The following is a 20,752-nucleotide window of genomic DNA, read 5'->3' as shown; positions in this document are numbered from 1 at the left end:
GCTCTGGAGCCTGGAGCACCCTGCTGGGGGAGGCCTCAGGAAGAGCCCTGGACAGGCAGGCAGGGAAGGCAGAGCTGATGAAACGAGACGTGGGCAAGCACTCAGGGAACATCTGGGATGGTGCCCAGAGGAGATGCTCATTCCCGTCAATTTCAGCTGCTCTGGCTCTGCACACTAGGGGACAGGCCTGCTGGAGCCAGGAGAAGGAGCCCAGTGCACCAAGGAGGTTGAGGGGAGGAATCTCCGATGATGCCCCTCTCTAGTGGCTATAGAATCTGGGAGTCTCCTACTGCACCCAAGATAATGGACGTGGCTGTTTAGCTCAAGCAGGAGAGACCTGTGCTTTGAGATCCCGTGATCTCAGGTCCAGTCCCTGCAGACGTCCCAGTCAGTGCGGCCCTGGCACATCTGACGCTGGATGAAATGGACTGGATGCCATTATTATTTGCATGGCAGGAGCACCCAGGAGCACCCTCCCAAACCAGGCCCCAAGGTGCCGGGTGCTGGACACCACATATAACAAAGAGCTCACAACCTATGGCTGGAGTGAGCAGGAGCAGACAGGCAGGCGGACAGGGAGCACAGGGCACCGAGGAGAAGACACTGATCATGCAGGTTCTTCGCAGCAGCTGCTGGACAGAAAAAGCTGTGGTTCTCCTGGGCTCTCCTGCTCGCAGCCTGGGCTGCCTGTTGTCACCACCAGGGGTCTCCCAACACCTTTGCCCAGGCTGAGTAGTGGCAGAAGGGCCTGCAGTGGGCATGTCCCCAATCAGAATGGGGCTGGGCCTGGGTCCTGGGTGGGTCCAGCATGCTCCCCGCTGGGCCAGCAGTGAAAGAGTTATGTGTCCGCACACACCCTGGGAACTCCTTGTTTAAACAAACAAGCCAGGGCGGGAGGGCGTGGGCGAGGAGAAGCGATAACGTCCTTCCCCTGCAGAGCCACCTGGGTGTCCCGGCCATCTGGCACAGGCAGCCAGCCATGGGCAGCGCTGCTGGCACGTCCCCCATATCCCCTGTCAGTGCCCACTGCCGTGCCTGGCAGACGCACACCAACCCTACTCCCTGATCGACTCCCGGACTTCCCCGCCCAGCCATCCGGAAATGCTGCGGTGATACGGCTGTGGACTTTCACTCGTGAGGTACGGACGGTTCTCTGCTGAGCAAAGCAGGCAGCTCTCAGGGCCAGATCACAGAGGGGCAGGGTGAGCACGTCCGGGCACCTCAGTCACATATCCGGTGGGCAGTGGGCACAGCTGGTACCAACAGCTAATGAGGCACATGGTGGCTTTCTTGTGGTGTTATGGGTGGTAAAAACCACTGGCGTGGCCTGTAATCTCCCCTCTCTTAAAGCCCCCTGATGCCAGAGCACCTCCCTCACTTATAGACCGCCAGCTCCCCGAGTCAGGCCAGGGCTAGCAGAACCGGTGGGGAAATGAGGATTGTTTCCCTGCCAGAAAAAAACAAAAAATCATCTGAAACACTTTGGAGGTTTTTTGGTCATTTTCTTTTTAAAATATTTTAGAAATGTTTCAAGTTTTTGTTGAAAACCTGGAAACCCCCAACTGAGCTTCAATTGCTACAACCTCAAACAGCTGCAGTTTGCAGGGGGAGGGAGACAACGTGGAAGATTTGACAAAAATTAACAATTTTTGTGAAAATTTCTGGCTTTGCAAAAAAAAATGTTGTGTCAAAAAGTTTGGCTGGAGAATTTTTGCCCAGATCTAATGAACTTTCTCTTTCTTTCTTTCCCACGTGGCTCACGCTGGGCCCTGAGATTTTATTTTTTTTGGTGCAAGGACAGTTGCAAAGCCCAGGCTGTTCTTTTCCTTAGTTTCTCAATTCAGATGCAAAATTTCCACAACCTGGTGGGACTTTTGGTGGCGCATTTGGTCACGCTTTCCGGAGTCTTTTGCCCCCTGGAGGCGGTGGGATGCATGACAGCCTGTGGATGTGTGGGGCGACGGGGGGGAGATAAAGAGACACCGCCTTTCTTCCATGCTGGTTTTGTCTTGTCTAGCTAGGTGGAGAGCTCTTTGGGCCGGGGACTGGCACAATGAGGCCCTGGTCGAGTTATTAGCTTGTATTATAGACTCATAGACTCATAGACTTTAAGGTCAGAAGGGACCATCATGATCATCTAGTCTGACCTCCTGCACAATGCAGGCCACAGAATCTCACCCATCCACTTCTATAACAAACCCCTAACCTATGTCTGAGTTATTGAAGTCCCCAAATTGTGGTTTGAAGACCTCAAGCTGCAGAGAATCCTCCAGCAAGTGACCCGTGCCCCATGCTGCAGAGGAAGGCGAAAAACCTCCAGGGCCTCTGCCAATCTGCCCTGGAGGAAAATTCCTTCCCGACCCCAAATATGGCGATCAGTTAAACCCTGAGCATGTGGGCAAGACTCACCAGCCAGCACCCAGGAAAGAATTCCCTGTAGTAACTCAGATCCCATCCCATCTAACATCCCATCACAGACCACTGGAATTGCTATAGCACTGAGGAGCTCTGGAATCCCATTGTGCGTGGAGCTGTACAAACCCGGACGGGGCGCTGCCAGTTGCAGTCGGGCTATTTGGGGGGTAGTTACTATGCAGAAGGTGGCTGAGGGAGGAAGGCAGATCCCGGGCTGTTTTGGAAGGTGGGAGAAGGGCTGTTGAGACGCGGGGTTATGACTGGGGGTGAGGGGATGGTGGGACGATGTGCAATGCATAGCTCTCTCTAATGGGGGGTTGGTCATGCTGTGGGGTCCCCAGGGGGACTGTGCTGGCCTGTGGAGGAGGTGCCATGAGGAACCAGCCTTGGGCATGAGGCTGATGGACCTTTGCGAGTGCTAGGGAGAAATCCAAGCGATGTGTTTGCTCAGTGCTGGCCTTGGCCTCTCCCCAGAGGAGCCTCTGCGACGGGCTGAGACCTTCATCTGGGGACATGCCAGCCAGCAGCCAAAACACAGCTCAGCCAATGCTCACTGCTCCCACCGGGAAGTGTTTACACCTCGCTCTGAACAACAGGACCCCAGCGCTCAGCAGGCAGATATGGGGCAGCTCCCACCCGACCCTTCCCTCTGCTAGGGCAGGCTGGGAACATGGGGCTCCAGGCAATGGGACGGTTCAGCAGGGGCTCCCCTCTGCCCTTCCCCTACCCCACAGCTACACCACCTCCCCCTGATTACCCAATTCCCTGGGCATCAGATAGCTTTCCTGGCTCCTGGGCAACCTAAATGGCCTGACTAGCTGGCAGGTAGCACCATGGCTGGTGTCATTCTGGGAGCAACAGTGGGGCAAGTAGATGCCATGCCAGGAGCAGCATGGGCATAGGCACTGCCATCATCCCATCACTTGGTTCTTAGTGAGCTCTGGGCCGGCGCCAGGTCTGGCAGCCCTGGAGATGGAGCCTGCTACATACCCCTTGAGCGCGAGGACACCATGAGCTCCTCCCGCCCGGCTGGCCTGGGAGGACCCCTCCGTGGGTGGAAGGGGACCAGTGGCCTGGGAAAGGATGGACCAGGACTCCCGACTCGGGTCACCCAGGCCTCTGGAAGTTGGCATGTTGCAATGACTTCATGGTGACTGCTGAGCAGGGCTTAGATTTGAACCCCACTCCCCATCTTTGCTAGCTCCTTCCTGAGCATACAAGGAACTGCCCCAATCCAGAGAGGTCAGATCTGCCTACACAGCTGCTTCCACCCTGCCCCCCATTCATTGTTTTCCCATCTCCGAGCCCGTGTTTCCCTTGCAGCGCAGCGCCAGCGTGGCAATGCCAGTGGCCAAGGGGTGAGTGCAGAGGTATTGATGTGACCCGGCAGCCCCCAGCTGGCCGCAGGCCATGCAGAAAGGTGGGAAGTGCGCAGCACCATCCACTGCACGGCACTTGCTATTCTTGGCAGCGCCGGGTGGAAAATTAGAAGCATCAAAAGAATTTTGTTTTCCTTTGGCTGGGCCAAAGCCAGGCAGCTGGGCCACAGCTGAGCAAGGAGGAGGCTGACAGATTCCATCATCTACCTCTAAGCCAATGGACAATGCCTTGGTCCGTGAGATCTGTGACCCCCCCCCCATGAAATCATTGTGCCTGAGCAGGCTCCTCCATGCATTCTATGTCGCCTTTGCGCACGCTGGTTCTGCTGCATACGTACCCCACTGGGTATATAGGTGCTCGCTGGGGGCCTTAACTTGCCAGCTCATGTTGCAGTGACTGGAGGTTCCAGGTTCAATCCCCACTCTCCAAACCAGCCCTTGCAGGAGCCAACCAGAGGAAATGGGACCGAGCTCCTGGTGGTCTCCCAACAAACAGGGACCATTTGCCCCCCGTTATATCTGCACCTGCAGGCGGGGTGGAGAGCCATAGAGCATCCTCCCAGCTCAGCAGGATGATCTCTATCCTCTGGCGTCACTAGAGGGCTTCTCCCGCCTTCCTTCTTTGGCCCGGGAGAGCAATCAGGAGGCACCGAGCTCCTTGGGCTCCTTGCCTGAAGACTCAGGGATGGAGGTGGACAGCTGCTGTGCCCCAGCATTGGGTGCACGGTGTTGGGCACAGCCATACAGGCACTGGCATTGCAGGTAATCCTACAGGCAGCAAGGAGTGTCCATGAGCTGAGAGGCCAATCTCCAGGGAAAATATCCTCACTGCGTCAGCCTATTCCCATCCTGGGCTTTTGCCCAGCTCTGCTGATGCCCCTGAGTCCTGCCAGCAGCCCCGTCTGCACAGCCTGGCCTGGGCTGAGACTACACTAATTCTGTGCAGCAGATGGATTGTATGGACCTGAGCCCCCACCCCCATACACTCAGCCCCGCCACTCAACAAATTCCCACCTAGCTGCTGAATTCCCAGTGCCCCCCATGGGTGAACCCATGGAACAACAGCCCCAAAGGCCAGCGCCCCGCAGCCTGGGGAAAAGTCGTGTCTCGGAGAGGAAGGGAAACAGAAACCCACCAAGACGCTCTCGCGGCATCTGCCTGTGAAGCCCAGATCTGCAGCTTCTCCAAAGATGGGGGTGTCTGGTCTCTGTTCCCCCCCCCACCCCCACACATAGGGCACAATGTCTGGCCCTAGATCAAAGCCAGAGTTTGAGCGTTTTAATCCGAGTCAGGCCTGTGCCTACCCCACATGGGAGCCGCAGTGGAGGGGACCAGGACTGAAGGAGGCGTTCCCTGAGTGGCTGTGCAGGGGGGTGTGATGGGGAAAGGGCAGAATTTAATTTGTAATGAAGTAGGGGCTGGGGCTCAAGCAATTTTTTTACGTTCATAACTAACATAAGGCCAGGGGCGCTGGGGCTGTGACCTGCCAGGCTCGGGGATGCCGGGGCTCTGACCTGCCAGGCCCAGAGGCGCTGGGGCTCTGACCTGGCAGGCCCTGAGGTGCCGGAGCTCTGACCTGTCAGGCCCAGAGGTGCCGGGGCTCTGAACTGCCAGGCCCTGAGGCGCCGGGGCTCTGAACTGCCAGGCCCTGAGGCGCCGGGGCTCTGACCTACCAGGCTTGGGAATGCCGGGGCTCTGACCTGGCAGGCCCAGAGGCACCAGGGCTGTGACCTGCCAGGCTCGGGGATGCCGGGGCTCTGACCTGCCAGGCCCAGAGGCGTCGGGGCTCTGACCTGCCAGGCCCTGAGGAGCCGGGGCTCTGAACTGCCAGGCCCTGAGGCGCCGGGGCTCTGAACTGCCAGGCCCTGAGGCGCCGGGGCTCTGACCTACCAGGCTTGGGAATGCCGGGGCTCTGACCTGCCAGGCCCAGAGGTGCTGGGGCTCAGGCTTGGCACAAATTAAGCACTGGGAAAAGGTGTCCTGTCCCTGCCCTGGATGGCCAGACGTAGTGGCTCCAGGGCGGCCCCCCATCAGTCTGAAGGAGGGTGCAGGCAGGAAGAGGGGTGGGAAGAGGCCAAGGCGTGCGTGGGGAACAGAGATGTGCTCAAGGTCACCGCACTTGGATGGCTCCGTCCCGCAGCTGCAGGCCTGCCAGAGCCATTTCGGCCCACACACATCCCGGAAGATCTGGGGCAGGCGAGGACTCAGGGCGAAGGTGGCGCGCAACCCAGGGGCCTGGCCATGCTCCAGGGACTCTCTGGCCACCGCTCTGAAGTTCATGGGAGGAGACAAGAGTGGGCCCCTCTCTTTGCCTGTCACCCCCTTTCTCTCCCCCAAGGATCACACAGGGAGCCCCAGGCACAGCCATGGGGCTTGGCCAAGGAGGGGGCTGGGCCGTGGTGGCTCTGTGGGCAGTCATGGCTGTGCAGAGGGGCGGCTGCCAGCCCCTGGGGCACCAGCAAACAACCTGTTCTGCAGGATGCTGTGGCAGGCAGGGTGGGGGAGGGTCAGCTCCCGCCTTGGGCAAAATGCTGGTTGCAGTGGCCAGGTGCTTCCCAGAGCCAAGAAGTGAGCCACTCGCAGCCCATGGGGTGGCAAATGGGCCCTGAGCTCCTTTCCCACTCCTCTCGCTTCCCAGGATAAGGGCAGGAGCAAATGCAGGGGTCAGGGCCTTGGTGTGTGAGGGGCCCTGCTGGTGGGAGCATGGCTGTGCATGGGGGTGGGGGGACAGATGGGGGGGTTGTGTGGGATGGAGTGTAGCAGGGGTGTGCGGGATGTGTGTCTGGGAGGAGCTGCATGCTGGGGATGTGTGTGGGGGAGGGCTATGTTTGAGGTGGATAGGTCTTGGGGGTGCACGATGAGGGTGCAAGGAGGTGTTGGGGTGTATGGTGTGTGGATGTGTATGATGAGGAGCTGTGTGTGCATGCTGGATGTGTGTATGAGGACAGGAGGTGCTCTGCAGGTGCAGGAGGAGGGGTGTCAGGAGTGCGCTGGGGGTACAATGTGGGGTGTGGTGGTGCAGGAGGAGGTGTGCACTAGGGGGTGCCTTGGGGGTGCGCTGGGGGTCGATGAGGGTGTGGGGGTGCACTGGGGATACAGAGGTGTGTGCTGGGGGTTGCTGAGGAGTGTGAAGGTGTGCTGGGGTGCAGGAGGAGGGGTGCACTGGGGGGTTCTGTGGGGGTACAAGAGATGTGTGGTGCACTGGAGGGTTCCCTGAGGGTACGATGAGGGCTCTGGGGTATGCTGAGGGTGCCCTGGGGGTGCAGGAGGGGGTATGATGAGGTGCGCTGAGGGTACTATGAGGGGTGTGGGGGTGCAATGGGGTACAGCAGGAGGGAGCGCTGGGGGGAGCAGGGGGTGTAATGGGTTACAGAAGGAGGGGGCACTAGGGGCTGCAGGGGGTGCTATGAGGGTACGATGAGGGGTGCAGTGGGGTACAGCAGGAGGGGGCGCTAGGGGTGCCCTGAGAGAGCAGGGAGGTGCGCACTCCCTAACTTTACAGCTCCGGTTCTCAGTCCACTGCCCAGGGAGCGTTTCCCCCTCCGCCCCTGCAGCCTGCGGGCCGGGCAGCGCCCCCTTTAAGCGCCGGGAGGGAGCCGCCCTGCCTGTGGCTGCGCTGGGCGCTCCCCTCCCCTTGGCCCCGCCGGTCCCCGGGGTTGGAGCCAGCAGCAGCAGTCGCCGCGGAGGCGCAGGCCGGGTCCGAGGAGAGGCGCCGCGCGGTGCCGAGCGCACGGCCGCCGGGGACTCCAGCTGCGTCCTGCCGGCTCCTTCCAGCGCCCCGAGCCGGAGCCCGCCCCTGCTGCCCTGAGTTCGGGCCCCCGGGGGCCCGCGGCGAGTCAGGTTGGTCTCCTCCTTCCCCGTCCACGCGGGCTTTGCAGCGCTGCCTGCCCGGGAGGCGGCCACAGGCGGGAGGCGCAGCCTGGCCGAGCCGGGCGTCCTCTTCCCTCTGCTGCAGCCCTCTTGGGGTCCCCTAGGCGGACGATGGGTCCCGGCCGGCCAGCCCTGGCGCAGAGGCAGCGCTCGGAGCAGGTGCTGCGGACGGAGCCTTTCCCCAGAGCCGCTGGTTTCCTACTCCTGTGGGGCGGTGGACGCCACGGTGAGGGGCGCGGGGAGCAGCGGACGGAGGGATCCTGCGGGATACAGAGGGACCATGTGCGGATGCTGCGGGAAGCGATGGCGAGGCTGTGTGGTGCAGTGGTTAGAGGGGGGTGGGGCTGGATGTCAGGACTCCTGGGTTCTATTCCTGGCTCTTGGAGGCGGTGTGGGCGCAGGGGATAGGGACTGAGGAGACCTGGTTTGAATTCCAAGCTCTGTCCTGCTTCCTGTGTGAGCCTGGGCAGTCACTGCCCCACTCCATGTCTGTTTCCCTGGCTGCGCAATGCAAGTGCCCCATGTACAGCACGTTGAGTTGAGTGCCTGTTGGCTGGATGGGGTGTGTGTACAGGCAGGGGCACAGAATCCAGGGTCAGACTGGGGCTACCAGGCCCTCCTGGGGGCTGAGACAGAGATGTCAGAGCCAGGTGCTCCGGCCTTCGGGGCTGTGCAATGCAGTTAAGTCTCAGGAGAGTGACTGGCTTTCCCAGCGTCAGCACTTCCCTAGGCAGCTCCCGAGCCAGGCTTGGGGGGGATGGGACGGAGACAGGCCCAGGGGTGAGCTCTGTGATAGATACAGGCTCTGCTTGTTGCTTGCTCCCCCATCTCAGTGCCACCCCTCTCTCTGACAGTGCTGTAGTACTGAGGAGCTGGGACGGTGAGGGGGCTGGAGGGAACAGAGGGCCCCAGCACCGCCTGCCTGCTCCCAGCAGTGATCTGGCGTGTCCAGTGTGGAAAAGGCTGTTTGGGCAAGATAACTGGGTCCCCAGCGGCTGATTCCGGCAGATCTAGGGTCTGAGCAGGTGTGGGGGGGGAGGTGGAGGGGAGAGTAGCTTAACTCCCTGCAACCCCCCCCCGCTGTCTACAGTGTCCCCCTGTCCCATCTTTCTCCTCCCCTCATCTGGTGACAGGCCCCTGGGGAAGGCACAGATGGCTGGTCCTGAGGCGTTTGGGGCTGGGAGCCATGCTAGTGCAGAGTAGGGGCGGAGGAGGGGGCTGCAGGGGCAGAGCAGGAGGGGGAATGCTGTGGGGGTGGGGGCTAGATAGTGGGCGAGGCTTGTAGGGTAGAGCCAGGGCACCTGCAGGGGAGGATGGTTGCCCCCCACCACGCCATCGCCCACAGTCTCCAACCTCCCATCCAGCAACGCCATGTATTGCCTTGCTGGCCTTGATTCCCTTCCTCCTGCTTCCCCCACTGCAGGATGCTCATCGAGGGGTCTGTCCCAGGCCCAGACGGGGGCGTTTTTAAGCATGCTGGGTTCACAGTTGCACCCAGTGCTGGCCTTGACAACCAGCAGCTCGTGTGGGCTCTGGGGTGAGGGGGCAGGACTATAGCCTTCCCAGCTGACTTCTGTTTTGCCTGTCACCCGATCCCGTAAAACACTTTTACAGCCTTTCAAGTGTACAGCAGTTCGCAGGCTGGCACCGGCCCGAGCCCCGCCAGCCAGCCACAGCCTCGCCGTAGTTTGCTTTAAAGGGACAGCGTGCGTCCTTTGGCCAGTGGGGAGCAGGGAGCGCATCCTGTGGGAACAGCACTGTCTCGGAAAGGAGCAATGTCTCGGGGGTGTCCCACCACCCTCCAGGAAACCTGCGACTGGAATGGGAGGTGTGTGTGACGCCTCACTCCTCAGTTCTCATGGGAGAACAAGTGTCACCTAGCTGGTTTATTCTGCACTCTGCATTGCTGTGGTGCCCACACAGGCGTTACCTGCTCGATGGAATGCGTGTTATTCTGGTCAATCAGTAACGAGACCTTCCATTTCTCTAGGGAATTATATCAAAGTCCATCCCCATACATACACCCTCATCCACCCATCCATCCATCCCCAAACACACACACCCACACACAGCCATCCATCCCCATACACACCCACACATCCATCCATCCATCCACCCATTCATCCACCCCCCCACACACACCCATCCATCCATCCCCCTACACACACACACACACACACACACACACACACCCGTACACACACACCCATCCATCCCTGTACACACACACACTTTCATCCATCTGTCCATCCCTATACGTACCCTTCTATTTCTCTATCCCCCTACAGACCCACCTACCATCAAAATGTGGAACAGCACTACTCAATGGGGAGGGGGCAAGTGGTTTTTTTTTTTTCATGGGGGAAGGGAGTGAAGAAAATCTTCCCCACCAAGGAGGCAGAACTGGAATGTGGTTTGACCGGGACACTGGGATTAGCACTTACAGGATCACGGGATTTTTTTAATGACTGCGATAGGCCGTTAGTCTTGGCGGAGGGCTAATGAGTGCTCACAGATCTTGCAGCAGGGTTTCTTTGGGAATGGGCAGTGATTCTATCATCTAGGGGCAGTTTAGTCACCCGCCCACCCACACATGGCATGCTGAGAAGCTGTTGACTCCTGTGACTAAGGACACAGCTGGGCATGGGGTGAGAAGCTGGCAGCATGCCCTGAGCCTTCCCTTCCTGGCTAAGGACCAGTTATCAGGGAGTCCCCGGACAATGCTTTGGAACTGCTCTCCACAAAGCCAGTCAGGAGCAGACTGTCTTCAGAGAAAGCAGCTCACACAGCTTCCACTTCCCTGGGTCTGACCTTGGAGCATTCAGCATCCTCTGCCCCTCCATGCGCTTCCCACAGCGAGTCCGCCCAGGGGGGGTCCTGGGAAAGCCATGAGGTCCTGCACCCCCACTTCGCAGTCAGACGTGACACTCAGCCAGCCAGTAAAACAGAGGTTTATTAGATGACAGGAACATGGTCTAAAACAGAGCTTGTAGGTACAGAGAACAGGACCCCTCAGCTGGGTCCATTCTGTGGCCCAGCGAGCCACACAACCCCATCTGCCCTCACTTCCCGTCCCCAGCCAGCTCCAAACTGAAACTCCCTCCAGCCCCTCCTTTCTGGCCTTTGTCTCTTTCCCGGGCCAGGAGGTCACCTGATCTCTTTATTCACCTTTAGCTATCCTCTTGTAGGGGGGAAGGGCCCCTGCCATTTGTTGCCAGGAGACACAGTGTCGGTGATTTATGCACACTGGCCTTTATCCCACCACCTAGAGACTTAAGGAATGCATAGGGGAAACTGAGGCACCCACACAGTATTCAGAGGAAACATTAAAAACAGTCCCACTTCGTCACAACGCGTCACCCAAGGCAGATCATGGCTCCCCGGCTTGGTCAACTGGTGCGTCTCTTACCTACAGTCCACGGGTCCTAGCCCTGCACCCCTGAGAGCAGCTTCCAGGCAATGAGGGCACAGATTGATCTCCGGCATAGCGGGGTGATGCGGCCACGTCTTCAGCCCAGGGCATGGAATGGCCTCCAGGCGGCAGGGGGTCGTGGTGCATGGCACAGATGGCATGATGCAGCATCGCGGTGCTGGGCCATGGTGCTTTGATTCCCTGAGCGAAAGCCATGAGGTGGCCACCTGCCTGCCCGGCAGCCACCTCACTAGGCTCAGCCCTGCCTGGCAGAGGAGAAGGATGTTACGTATGTGTAGATGTTACCTTCCTAAGTATTGGAACCAAGGAGTCCTGGTGCCCAGGCCCCTGCTGTAACCACTAGACTACACTCCCCAAGCAAGAGAGGGGGATAGGTCCCAGACTCCCAGGAGTCCTGGCCCCCAGCCCCACAAATCCCCTCCCCCTCCCAGAGCTGGGGAGAGAACCCAGGAATCCTGGCTCCCAGCTCTCCCCCCACCCCAGCAGGCAGCTCCCTGCACTGCAGCCTGCCCAGTGCCTCCCCAGACGGCTAACTGCACCTCCGTGTGGGAGCCCTGATGACTCAGGCTGCCCCCAGCACAGTTCAGGGGACTGATGCTATGGGGAAAGAGGCCGTGTTTTCTTGGCTTCGTCTTCTCCTTCTCCTCCAGTCGAAGGAGGCAGCTGCTTCCAGGCAATCGCATGGGGGAATTTTCTGCGTTTTGATCTAAAGCGAAGCAAAAGCTGCTTTGGCTGGAACAGCCCAGCCCGGCGGGGTGTGGGACAGCAAGCGTGAGGGGGAGCAGAATCCATTCCAGGGGGCTCAAGAGTTTGGATGCAGTGATTTTTCTTGCCCTCATTTCCCATGGACTCCCAGGGCAGAGAGCTCGCTGATTGCCTGATTCGGATGCAGACCCATGGCCCCTGGAGTAGCTCCAGAAGATGCCCTGTGCTGGCTCCATAATTGCTTTGGGAAGTTGATGTCACTTAATCACAGCCAGTGCAGGGAAGCCATTGCACAAGCCGCATTGGCTGTGATGCCACAGTCTGTTCCCTTGGCAGAGGAGCAAGACAGGACCGGGAAATAATTCCTCAGGTGGTGTGGGGGAGGGAAGCCAGGAGGAGCAAACTCAAAGGGGGATTCACTCCTAGGTGCAGGGGTGGGGCCTGGCAGCCCTGCTCCGCTGAGCTTCTGGCTGGCAGAGGTTAGCAGGCCTCATTCTGCTCTCCTTTGCACCCGCTGACCCTCATGGACTGCCCAGGGGTGGCATAGAGCAGCATTTAGCCTCTTCTGTGTCTGATCAAATGATATCGGACAGATAATCCAGCTGTGTTGGGGCTTGGGCACCGATCCAGCAAGCATTCTAAAGTTACTCGCATCAGAACGGCACCCAGCCCTTCTTGTCCGTAGCTCCCAAAGGTGGGGGAAACTGAGGCACAGAGCAGGGACGTGGCTTGCCCAGGTCACATGGCCAGTCAGTGGTCAGACTGCCTCAGTCTGGTCTGCTCCTCATGCATGGGGCCACAACCCGCAATTGACTCCACAGGGCTCTGAGGGAGAGGAAGTATGGTCTAGTGGTTAGAGCACTAACGGGCTGTGGGAGACTTGGGTTCAATTCCCAGCTCTGCCACAGACTTTCAGCTACTCTCTGTGCCTCTGTTTTCCCTCTGTGAAATGGGGCGTGAGCCCTGCCCCGCCCTGCCCTGTTGTTCAGTAGATCCGTAAAAGGTGGTGGGTTGAGCTGCTCAGACGCTGTGGTTGCTGAGGGTGGGGTCAGCCTGGCACATAGCCCTGGGACTGAAATATTTCAAAATCATCTTTTTGTCCTGACATTGCATGTCATACGGATTATTGATATTCCCCAGGCTGTCTCATGAAACACACTCCTCAGCCACGTGCTGCTAACGGCGCCGAAGATCCTTCAGCCCAGGCAGACCTAGTTTGATCTCTTGCATAATGCAACCAGAGAACTGAAGGGGTAATGAAATCCAGACAGGTTGCTTTTCTGCTGGAGGCCACGGGGTGGCGCTGTATGTGTGGCTGGAGGTGAGCGGGGCATTTGCAGGAGGTAGACAAAGCAAACCTAGGGCAAGTGCTTCCAACCATAAAACATAGAAAGAGTTAAGGCTGGAAGTGTGGTTTAGGGGGGCCCAGCGGACTCCCCAGTGCAATATTACTCTAAATTTGACACCATTATGCTAGAAACTCTGGAAATGAACAACCAAGCCAGTGCCTGCCCCACCCAGCCCCCTCACCATCCGATCCTGTCCCCTCATTCATCCTACCCACATGACCTTAACTCTGCCCCCTGAAATTTGTGAAGATACATGCAAAGGTAGAAATAAGCAGTGCCTGGAAGATCATTGAGACTCATACCCTATTCAAGGGAGCTGCTCCCAATAGGCTGCGGCCCACACCCTGCAAGCAATCTTCGTAAGTTCACTTCCCCGGGCAAAGCCCATAACGTTCCCCGCTAGCAAAAAAGTGACATGCAAGAGTTACTCTGCAATGTAGTTAAAAATACAGACTTGCAAGGTCAATGGGCGTGAAAGTAAAACCTACACAACCAGATAATCGACGCACTTCGTAACAGCAAACAGCTCATTCACAGAAATATTCTTCTCCACCCACACAGCAGCCTGTGACATGAGAGAGAACTCTGCCCTAACAATGTGCCCCCACTATATTCCTTCTGAAATTATTATTACATGTTTAATAAGCAACAGGTAACCCGCTGTAGCGTATGGCAGTAACGGAACAGAGCAAGGGAGCAGGTTTCACCTCATTGAGCAGTGTGTGTCGGGGTAGTGTGGCAAACAATTGAGCATCGTCACTCTGCCTGAATCTCTTTATTGTGCATTTCCAGATGTTGACATGTGAGGGCTTTTTCAGGGGTAGGATCTGGGCAGAGAAAGTGTAAAGAGGTTTCAGGAGAACATTGCAGCCTCTGGCTTCTGCTTAACCAAACTCGCTCAGTTTGAACGGAGGGTTGGGTTGGGGAATTTCCCGTGGCTTGTCTTATTAACGAGAACCAAAGATTAAAATCAAGTGCTCCTCCAACATTCACAGGCAGGCTCTGCGCCGGTACCTCTGGGTCTGATGCCATGCAGAGGGGACAGGCTGTTTGCTGGCCTCTTGTATTGGTTGTGCCTGGGTCCCCATGAGGAAGCTTGGGCTATTGCTGCAGTCCTAGGGGATGTGGACTGGTGGATAGAGCATTTGGCCGTGACTTTGTAGATGTGGGTCAACCATTGATCTGCCCTGAGTGGGCAGGTCACGTCTTCTTGCTGGGCCTCAGTTTCCCTGCCCGTCCTTTGTCTTGTCCCTTTAGATTGCTGGCTCTTTCTTGGCCCAGTGCCCAGATGTTCCAGGTTGCTCTATTGCTGTGATGCTCAGTTGATCTCAGCTTATCAGGGGAAGCTGCCTGTACTCAGACCAGAGAGGAATGGGTTCCTTCGCTATTTGCTTTATGGCCCCGCATCACGCTGAGCTTAGAGTGGCTTTAGTGGGAGGCTGGGGAGCGCCAGCGCATTCCCAGACGCACGGTTTGTTCTGGTGGCAGCACCGCTGCAGTCACATACCAGAGCAGCCTCCAACCATTCCTTCCCTTCTGCCCTCCAAGCCGCCCGCTGCGGTGTGGGGAGTGGGGGTAGGCTTTAATCCACACTGGAAACATGGGGCTTAAAGCTTTCTCTCTAGAAGATTTTAAGCACGTGGGGTGAAAGCTGGGGGCTGTGGGGCCAGGATTTCACCCTTAGAGTCTTTAATGTGGGTCAAGTTAAGAGGAGAGGCTTACTCCTGACTTACAAGGAGAGGCTGAGGGAACTGGGGTTATTTGTCTGCAGAAGGGAAGAGTGAGGGGGGATTTGATAGCAGCCTTCAACTACCTGAAGGGGGGTTCCAAAGAGGATGGAGCTCGGCTGTTCTCAGTGGTGGCAGATGACTGAACAAGGAGCAATGGTCTCAAGTTGCAGTGAGGGAGGTCTAGGTTGGATATTAGGAAACACTATTTCACTAGGAGAGTGGTGAAGCACTGGAATGGGTTACCCAGGGAGGTGGTGATGACAAAGTCCTTGCTGGGATGGTTTAGTTGGGGTTGGTCCTGCTTTGAGCAGAGGGTTGGACTAGACCTCCTGAGGTCTCTTCCAATCCTAATCATCTATGATAAATCCTCTCTCTTCCCTGTCCCCTCTGTGACCCCCAAAACACCCCACTTGCTCCCCTGATCCCCTTTCATTCCCCCTCCACACTCCTCCAGTCTCCTGCTGTCCTAACCCCACTAGACCCTGGCCCTATTTGCCTCTGCCACCATCTTTGTGACCCCTCCTGCTTCACCAGCAGACCTCTGCCCCTCTGGATTTGTCCCCTAGCCTCTTGTTGTTCCCCCCCCTCCCCCCACACACACGAGGGTGTAGCCAGGGGCAGCAGCAGCTCCAGTTCTAATTTTAAATCCTACTGTGTAGACATCTTTGCTGATCTCTCTCCCCACCCCCCAACCTCCCTGTGGAATTCTATTGGGGAGGGGGATTTCAAGGGGATTACTTTGTGTCAAATCAGAGCTGTGACAGGAAGCTCCTGGCTTTAGCTTGAATGATGTCGCAGCTCCATAATGCAGTAATGAAGAGGCTAATGCATATGTGTGCCATTGCCCTCTGCTGGATGACATCAGAATTGCACCCCTATATGTCATAAGCCCTAGATTGTATGCCTTCAATGGCGATTCTCCATTAGCTCTGGGGATCACCACTGAGCTCAAAGTTGGTACAGAGGGGTCTTTCTGCTCCAATTCACTCCTTCCTTCCAGCCCATCTGCAGATGTGGCATTTCCCTTGGGGAATACAAAAGTTTCATCATCCTCTTTGGTTTTGCGTGGCAGTTTTCCGCTGTCCTTTGCATAGCCACTTCTGCAATGCAGCTTTGCATTCCCGACTTAGTCTCTTTGTCTCTCGCTGCTTGGAATGCAAAGACCTTTCGTTGGCTGGTTTGCGTTCAGTTGGCACAGTGAGCAGCGCTGGCCACTGGGAACCAGCAGGGGGCACTCAACGACACAAAACCTGACTGTTCTTGTAGGCCCTACTTCAAAGGAGACAGCTGAGAAGTGGCTGACATTAAAATATGTACATAAATAAAAATAAACTCAGCCCAAGTCGCTAATACGAGGTCAGGCGCTGGAGTTCTCAGTGCTGCTACATTAATCCCCAGTTGCAATTTTGCCCTGTTGTGTTAGGTGCTGTGCAAATGGGTCATGAGTGACTGTCCCTGGCCAAAGAACATACCATCGAAACAGCTGAGGGCTAGGAGCTGAAGTGACTTGCCTGGGCTCTCACAGTAGGTCAATGGTAGAGCTGGGATTAGAACCAGGTGTCCTGACTCCTTGCCTCCTGCTCTACCCGCTGGATGGCACTGCCTTGCTAATTGCTCCATTGTAACTGAGCTGATCTTCGCAAGGGGGGTTCACAGCAGCTGGCCAGGAAGCAGTTTCCTCAATCCGCAAATAGGTTTGAGAGTTGACATTTTCCCCCCCAATCGAGTGAGGAGGAAAAGTGCAAATCTCGGAAATATTTGCAAATTGAAACACTGATTTTTTTTGTCTTGATTTTTTTTCCATTTTGGGTCAATCGAAATGTTTCCTTTAAAATATTTCCTTGTCCCTCTCTACTTGGCACTGATGAGGCCCCAGCGGGAGTACTGTGTCCAGTTCTGGGCCCACAGGAGAGCAACAAAAATGATCAATGGTTTAGAAAACCTGACCTGTGAGGAAAGGTTAAAAAAACTGGACATGTTTAGTCTTGAGAAAAGAAGCCAGAGGGGGGAACCTGTTAATAGTCTTCCATTACGTTAAGGGCTGTTATAAGGAGGATGAGGATAGATTGTTCTCCGTGGCCACTGAAAGTACGACAAAAAGTAATGGGCTTAAGCTGCAGCAAGTGCGATTTTGGGTTCGATATTAGGAAAAACTGTCTAACTATCACAGTAGTTCAGCTCTGGAACAGGCCTCCAAGGGAGGTTGTGGAATCCCCGTCACTGGAGGTTTTTAAGGACAGTTAGACAAACCCCTGTCAGGGCTGGTCTAGGGTTACTTGGTCCTGCCTCAGCGCAGGGGGCTGGAGTTGACGGCTTCTCAAGGTCCCCTCCACCCCTGCATCCCTGTGGTTCTATGATTTCCACCTTTTTTAATCTTTGTTTTTAGTCTAGTTTGCTTCAATTTAGAAAGGAAAAGTGGCTTTGAACCAGCAAATTGGAATTTTTCATTTCAAAACTGTCAAAACAACCCGATGGCAAGTTTGAAACTTTTTTCCGAGCTGGGAGATTGGCCCAGCCCGGCCCTGCTTCGGGTACAGTTCCAGTTTCAATGAATCGGCATCTTCTGACAAAACACACTGAGTCACAAAATCCCCGCCCGGCCTTAGTGCTCGGCCATGTCGGTTCCTTGTAAGCCCAGCTCAGCTGGGCTCCAGATGTGCAGAACCCAAGGGGGGCTCCCAGCCCAGATGTGACGGTTCTCAGCAGGCCAGATGCAGATCCTGCCAGGAGGCCACATGGGCACGCTCCAGTGCCAGATCTGACCCACCTGCTGTCAGGGGCGGCTCTAGCTTTTTTGCTGCCCCAAGCACGGCAGTCAGGCAGCCTTTGGTGGCTTGCCTGCGGGAGGTCCCTGGTCCTGCGGCTTCGGTGTACCCACAGCCGAATTGCTGCCAAAGCCGTGGGACCGGCAGACCTCCCGCAGAAATGCCGCCGAAGGCTCCCTGACTGCTGCCCTAACGACGGACGGCAGGCCGCCCCACCCCCCGGTTTGCCACCCCAGGCATGCGCTTGCTGCACTGGTGCCTGGAGCCGCTGCTGCCTGCTGTTTACCAAGCGAGTGCCAATGCGCCCGGATCACAGAGGGGCTGGCCTGGGTGTAAACAGCTGCACAAGGTACAGGGTGAGCGAGTCTCCGTCTCGGCCCCTCATCCAGAGCTGCTGGCTTTGGGTTGGACGGATCAGGCCCAAGTCCCTCCCAGCCACCTGCCCCACTCCAGGGAGAGCAGGAGGAATGTGTGTCTTGCCAAGGGTCATTCCTCCTCCCCTGAGGCGGACTCTGAAATCACCCTCCCCCCCACGCCTTGGGGAGGGGGCTGTAATCTGAGCTCACTGTCTCTCTCGCTCCTCTGCCTTTCCAGCTGTCTGAGGCTCAGAGTCCAGCCTGCGGAGGAGCTGGAAAAGTGACCATGATCCCCGCACTGCTGCTGCAGCTGCTCTGGATCCTGGGCGGATGGGGCAGGATGGCTGGCCCCCACCCCAGGCTCAGACTGTCTTTCCAAGGTAAGCGCAGCACGGCCCAGGCGCTGTCTAGGGAAAGTGGTCCCGTCCGGAGCACGCGGATCCGTGGGATCCCCATCCTGCCACCAGGCCTTGGCAGGGGTGGAGTGGTGAATGACCCGGTTGGATCGGTAGGTGTCTCTGGTGGGCTGCACCTCCCCGCGCCCTGTGAGATGGGCGGTCGCGCTGAACCCTTTTGGCATCTCTTATCCAAGCTGTATCCGGAAATGTGTGCCCGAGTTAAACAATACGGGATGCGGTGATGAATGACAGATCCTCGCAGGACAGTTTCTGCCATCGGCTGCCACTGGCATAAATCCTGTTGCTCCACTGGCTGCCGAGAAGTCCAGGCCATATTCCGATCTCGGTTGCGTCAGCAGGTGCAAATCCTGAGCTAGCCAGTGGAATTACTCCGGATTTCGGTCAGGGTAACCAGGATCAGGTTCTGACTCCACGTTTTGTGAATACGATACGTTAAAGCCTCCAGTCCCAGAGACAGAGACAGAAGAAGGTGTATTTTCCTGGAAACGAAAGCTGCCCTCCCATAGCTGTCCTGCCATGCCCTGCAGCATGTGGGGTGGCATTAGGGAGTGGCGTTGGCGTAGGCTTTGGTGATCAGTATTCAGGCTGGATTCCTAGCAGCAGCCTAGGGAGCTAGATCCCCAGCAGGCCGAGCTGGGGGTAACTGTAAAGTGACTTCAGCAGAGCTGTGCTGATTGGTGCCAGCTGGGGATCCGGCCCCCAGGGCTTGGCTGCAGCTTATGCGGGTGCCCCCGGCTCTGGGTGACCCCCAGCAGGCAGAGTTCTGGGAGGGATTATGGGGCTTTGGGCTGGGCCGTGTATGGCATCGGGAGGGCCTTCCTTGTGGGGTTCTGGCTGGGATCAGAGCCAGCCTACACGAAGCGAATGCTCTGTCCAACCCGAGGGGCAGGTGGGGGCTTGCAATGAATTCTTATTACAGCCATGCCAGGCCATCCGGCAGTGTGTTGTTCCCCTCACCCCTGCCAGGCAGACACTGGGCTGGCTCCGCACCCGGGCCGGGGGCTCCAGCTGACGCCGCAGAGAGAGTATGGGGTGCAGAGATGCTGCACTCCCCTTGGTGGCCCAGGAATGCCCACAGGCAGGCAGCAATGTCATCCACAGCACTCTGTCCCCGCACGTGTGAACCCTGTCGGTGCTGCAGGCCAGTCCAGGAGCTGGACGTCTGCAGCCTGGCTGGACGCCCCACTGTGCGGGGGCCTGGCCTGCCCCATTCATTGTGGATGGTTGATGTTGCTGGGGGAGCAGCTGCCTTCCTGTCTGGCGGTGGGGGCAGGGCTATAACTTGGGTCACCTCCCCCATCATCCCCCCCCACCCCCCAGCTTCTCCGGTAGGATCCGGATTTCGGCTCAAGGAGATGTGTTCTCTCCCCCTTTGCCCACACCCCAGCCTGTGATTGTCCCATCTTTGGAAGGTCTCAGGGTTACATTTTCAAAGCAAGAGGAATGGGGGTTACCCCCTGCCCAGCCTGTACACCCTGCCCTGCTGGGATATGTATATGTCTCGGGAGCTGGCTGGCTCGAGGAGGGGATCTGGACCTTTTCATCTCCAGGTCCCCAGTTCTGATCCGGCCCTGGAGCCGGGGGACTGGCAGGCCCCAGGTTTGGGAAGTGTAGTCCTGAGCCGCTGCTCTCCAATTCACCCAAGAGTGCGAGTGACCCCCGGCATTTCCCAGGGGTTAATGACCATGTGACGTGGGTTCAGGGGTGGGAGGTAGCAGGTGTCCCCCAGCCCCTACCCTTTAGGCAGCCTTGCCCCCTTGCTGGAAGCCTCAAACCCAGGGAGCAACTGTGGGATGGAGACATCTTCCCCTCTTGCTCCTTACAGGACTCCCCTGGGGCAGGTGGGGGTGGGGCTGGCTCCGCTGCTTCAGCTCTCTGGGGAGGGGCCTGGAGGGCTGGAGCCAGCCCCTCTCAGCAGCAGGAAGAAAGGGGCCTTCATGGGGGTGATGCTGTGGAATGAGTGGAAGCCGTGCAGCCCGCCTCCCACCCACCCCAGGCACAGCTCCCGACAGCCTCTTGCTGCCCCATGGCAGCTGACCCCAGCTCCGCCAGGAGCCCAGGGCACTTCAGGAGCTTGGGCACAGCAATGGGCTGGGCTGCAGCAGTGCCTGGCCTCAGTGCTGATCCCCCACGCAGCATGCCAAGGGGCCTGGTGCTCGCTGGCTTCGGCACCGAGGTGCCTCCTGGCTTCAGGGGCCGGTGCGGGCCCTGGTGCCCTTGTGGGCCGGGGAGGGCTCTGATGCCCTTGTGAACTGCTCTGATTTCTCCCCCTCCCAGCACTGGGGGCTGCCAGGGAGGGTGGCATGAGGCAATTGTGCCAGGGAGCGCCCC

General features: G+C 57.7%; 1 protein-coding gene across 2 annotated transcripts in view; it reads left to right on the top strand.

Moving 5' to 3' along the window:
* Positions 1-954: 954 nt before the first annotated feature.
* SEMA3B (semaphorin 3B) overlaps positions 955-20,752 on the top strand; it is a 43,030-nt gene continuing 23,232 nt past the window's right edge. The window contains exons 1-2 of one of the 2 annotated variants that reach the window (XM_045024004.1): positions 955-1,139; positions 18,241-18,382. In XM_045024004.1, coding sequence (XP_044879939.1) covers positions 18,289-18,382 — 94 coding nt within the window. In that variant the 5' untranslated portion in view covers positions 955-1,139; positions 18,241-18,288. Of the gene's footprint in view, positions 1,140-7,391; positions 7,635-18,240; positions 18,383-20,752 lie in introns of those variants that run through there. The other variant, XM_045024003.1, reaches the window with a different exon arrangement.

This window comes from Mauremys mutica, chromosome 7 (assembly GCF_020497125.1).
Source record: "Mauremys mutica isolate MM-2020 ecotype Southern chromosome 7, ASM2049712v1, whole genome shotgun sequence".
Lineage (NCBI taxonomy): Eukaryota > Metazoa > Chordata > Testudines > Geoemydidae > Mauremys > Mauremys mutica.
The sequence above is the reverse complement of the archived record's forward strand: the minus strand, read 5'-3'. Positions and strand labels throughout refer to the sequence as shown.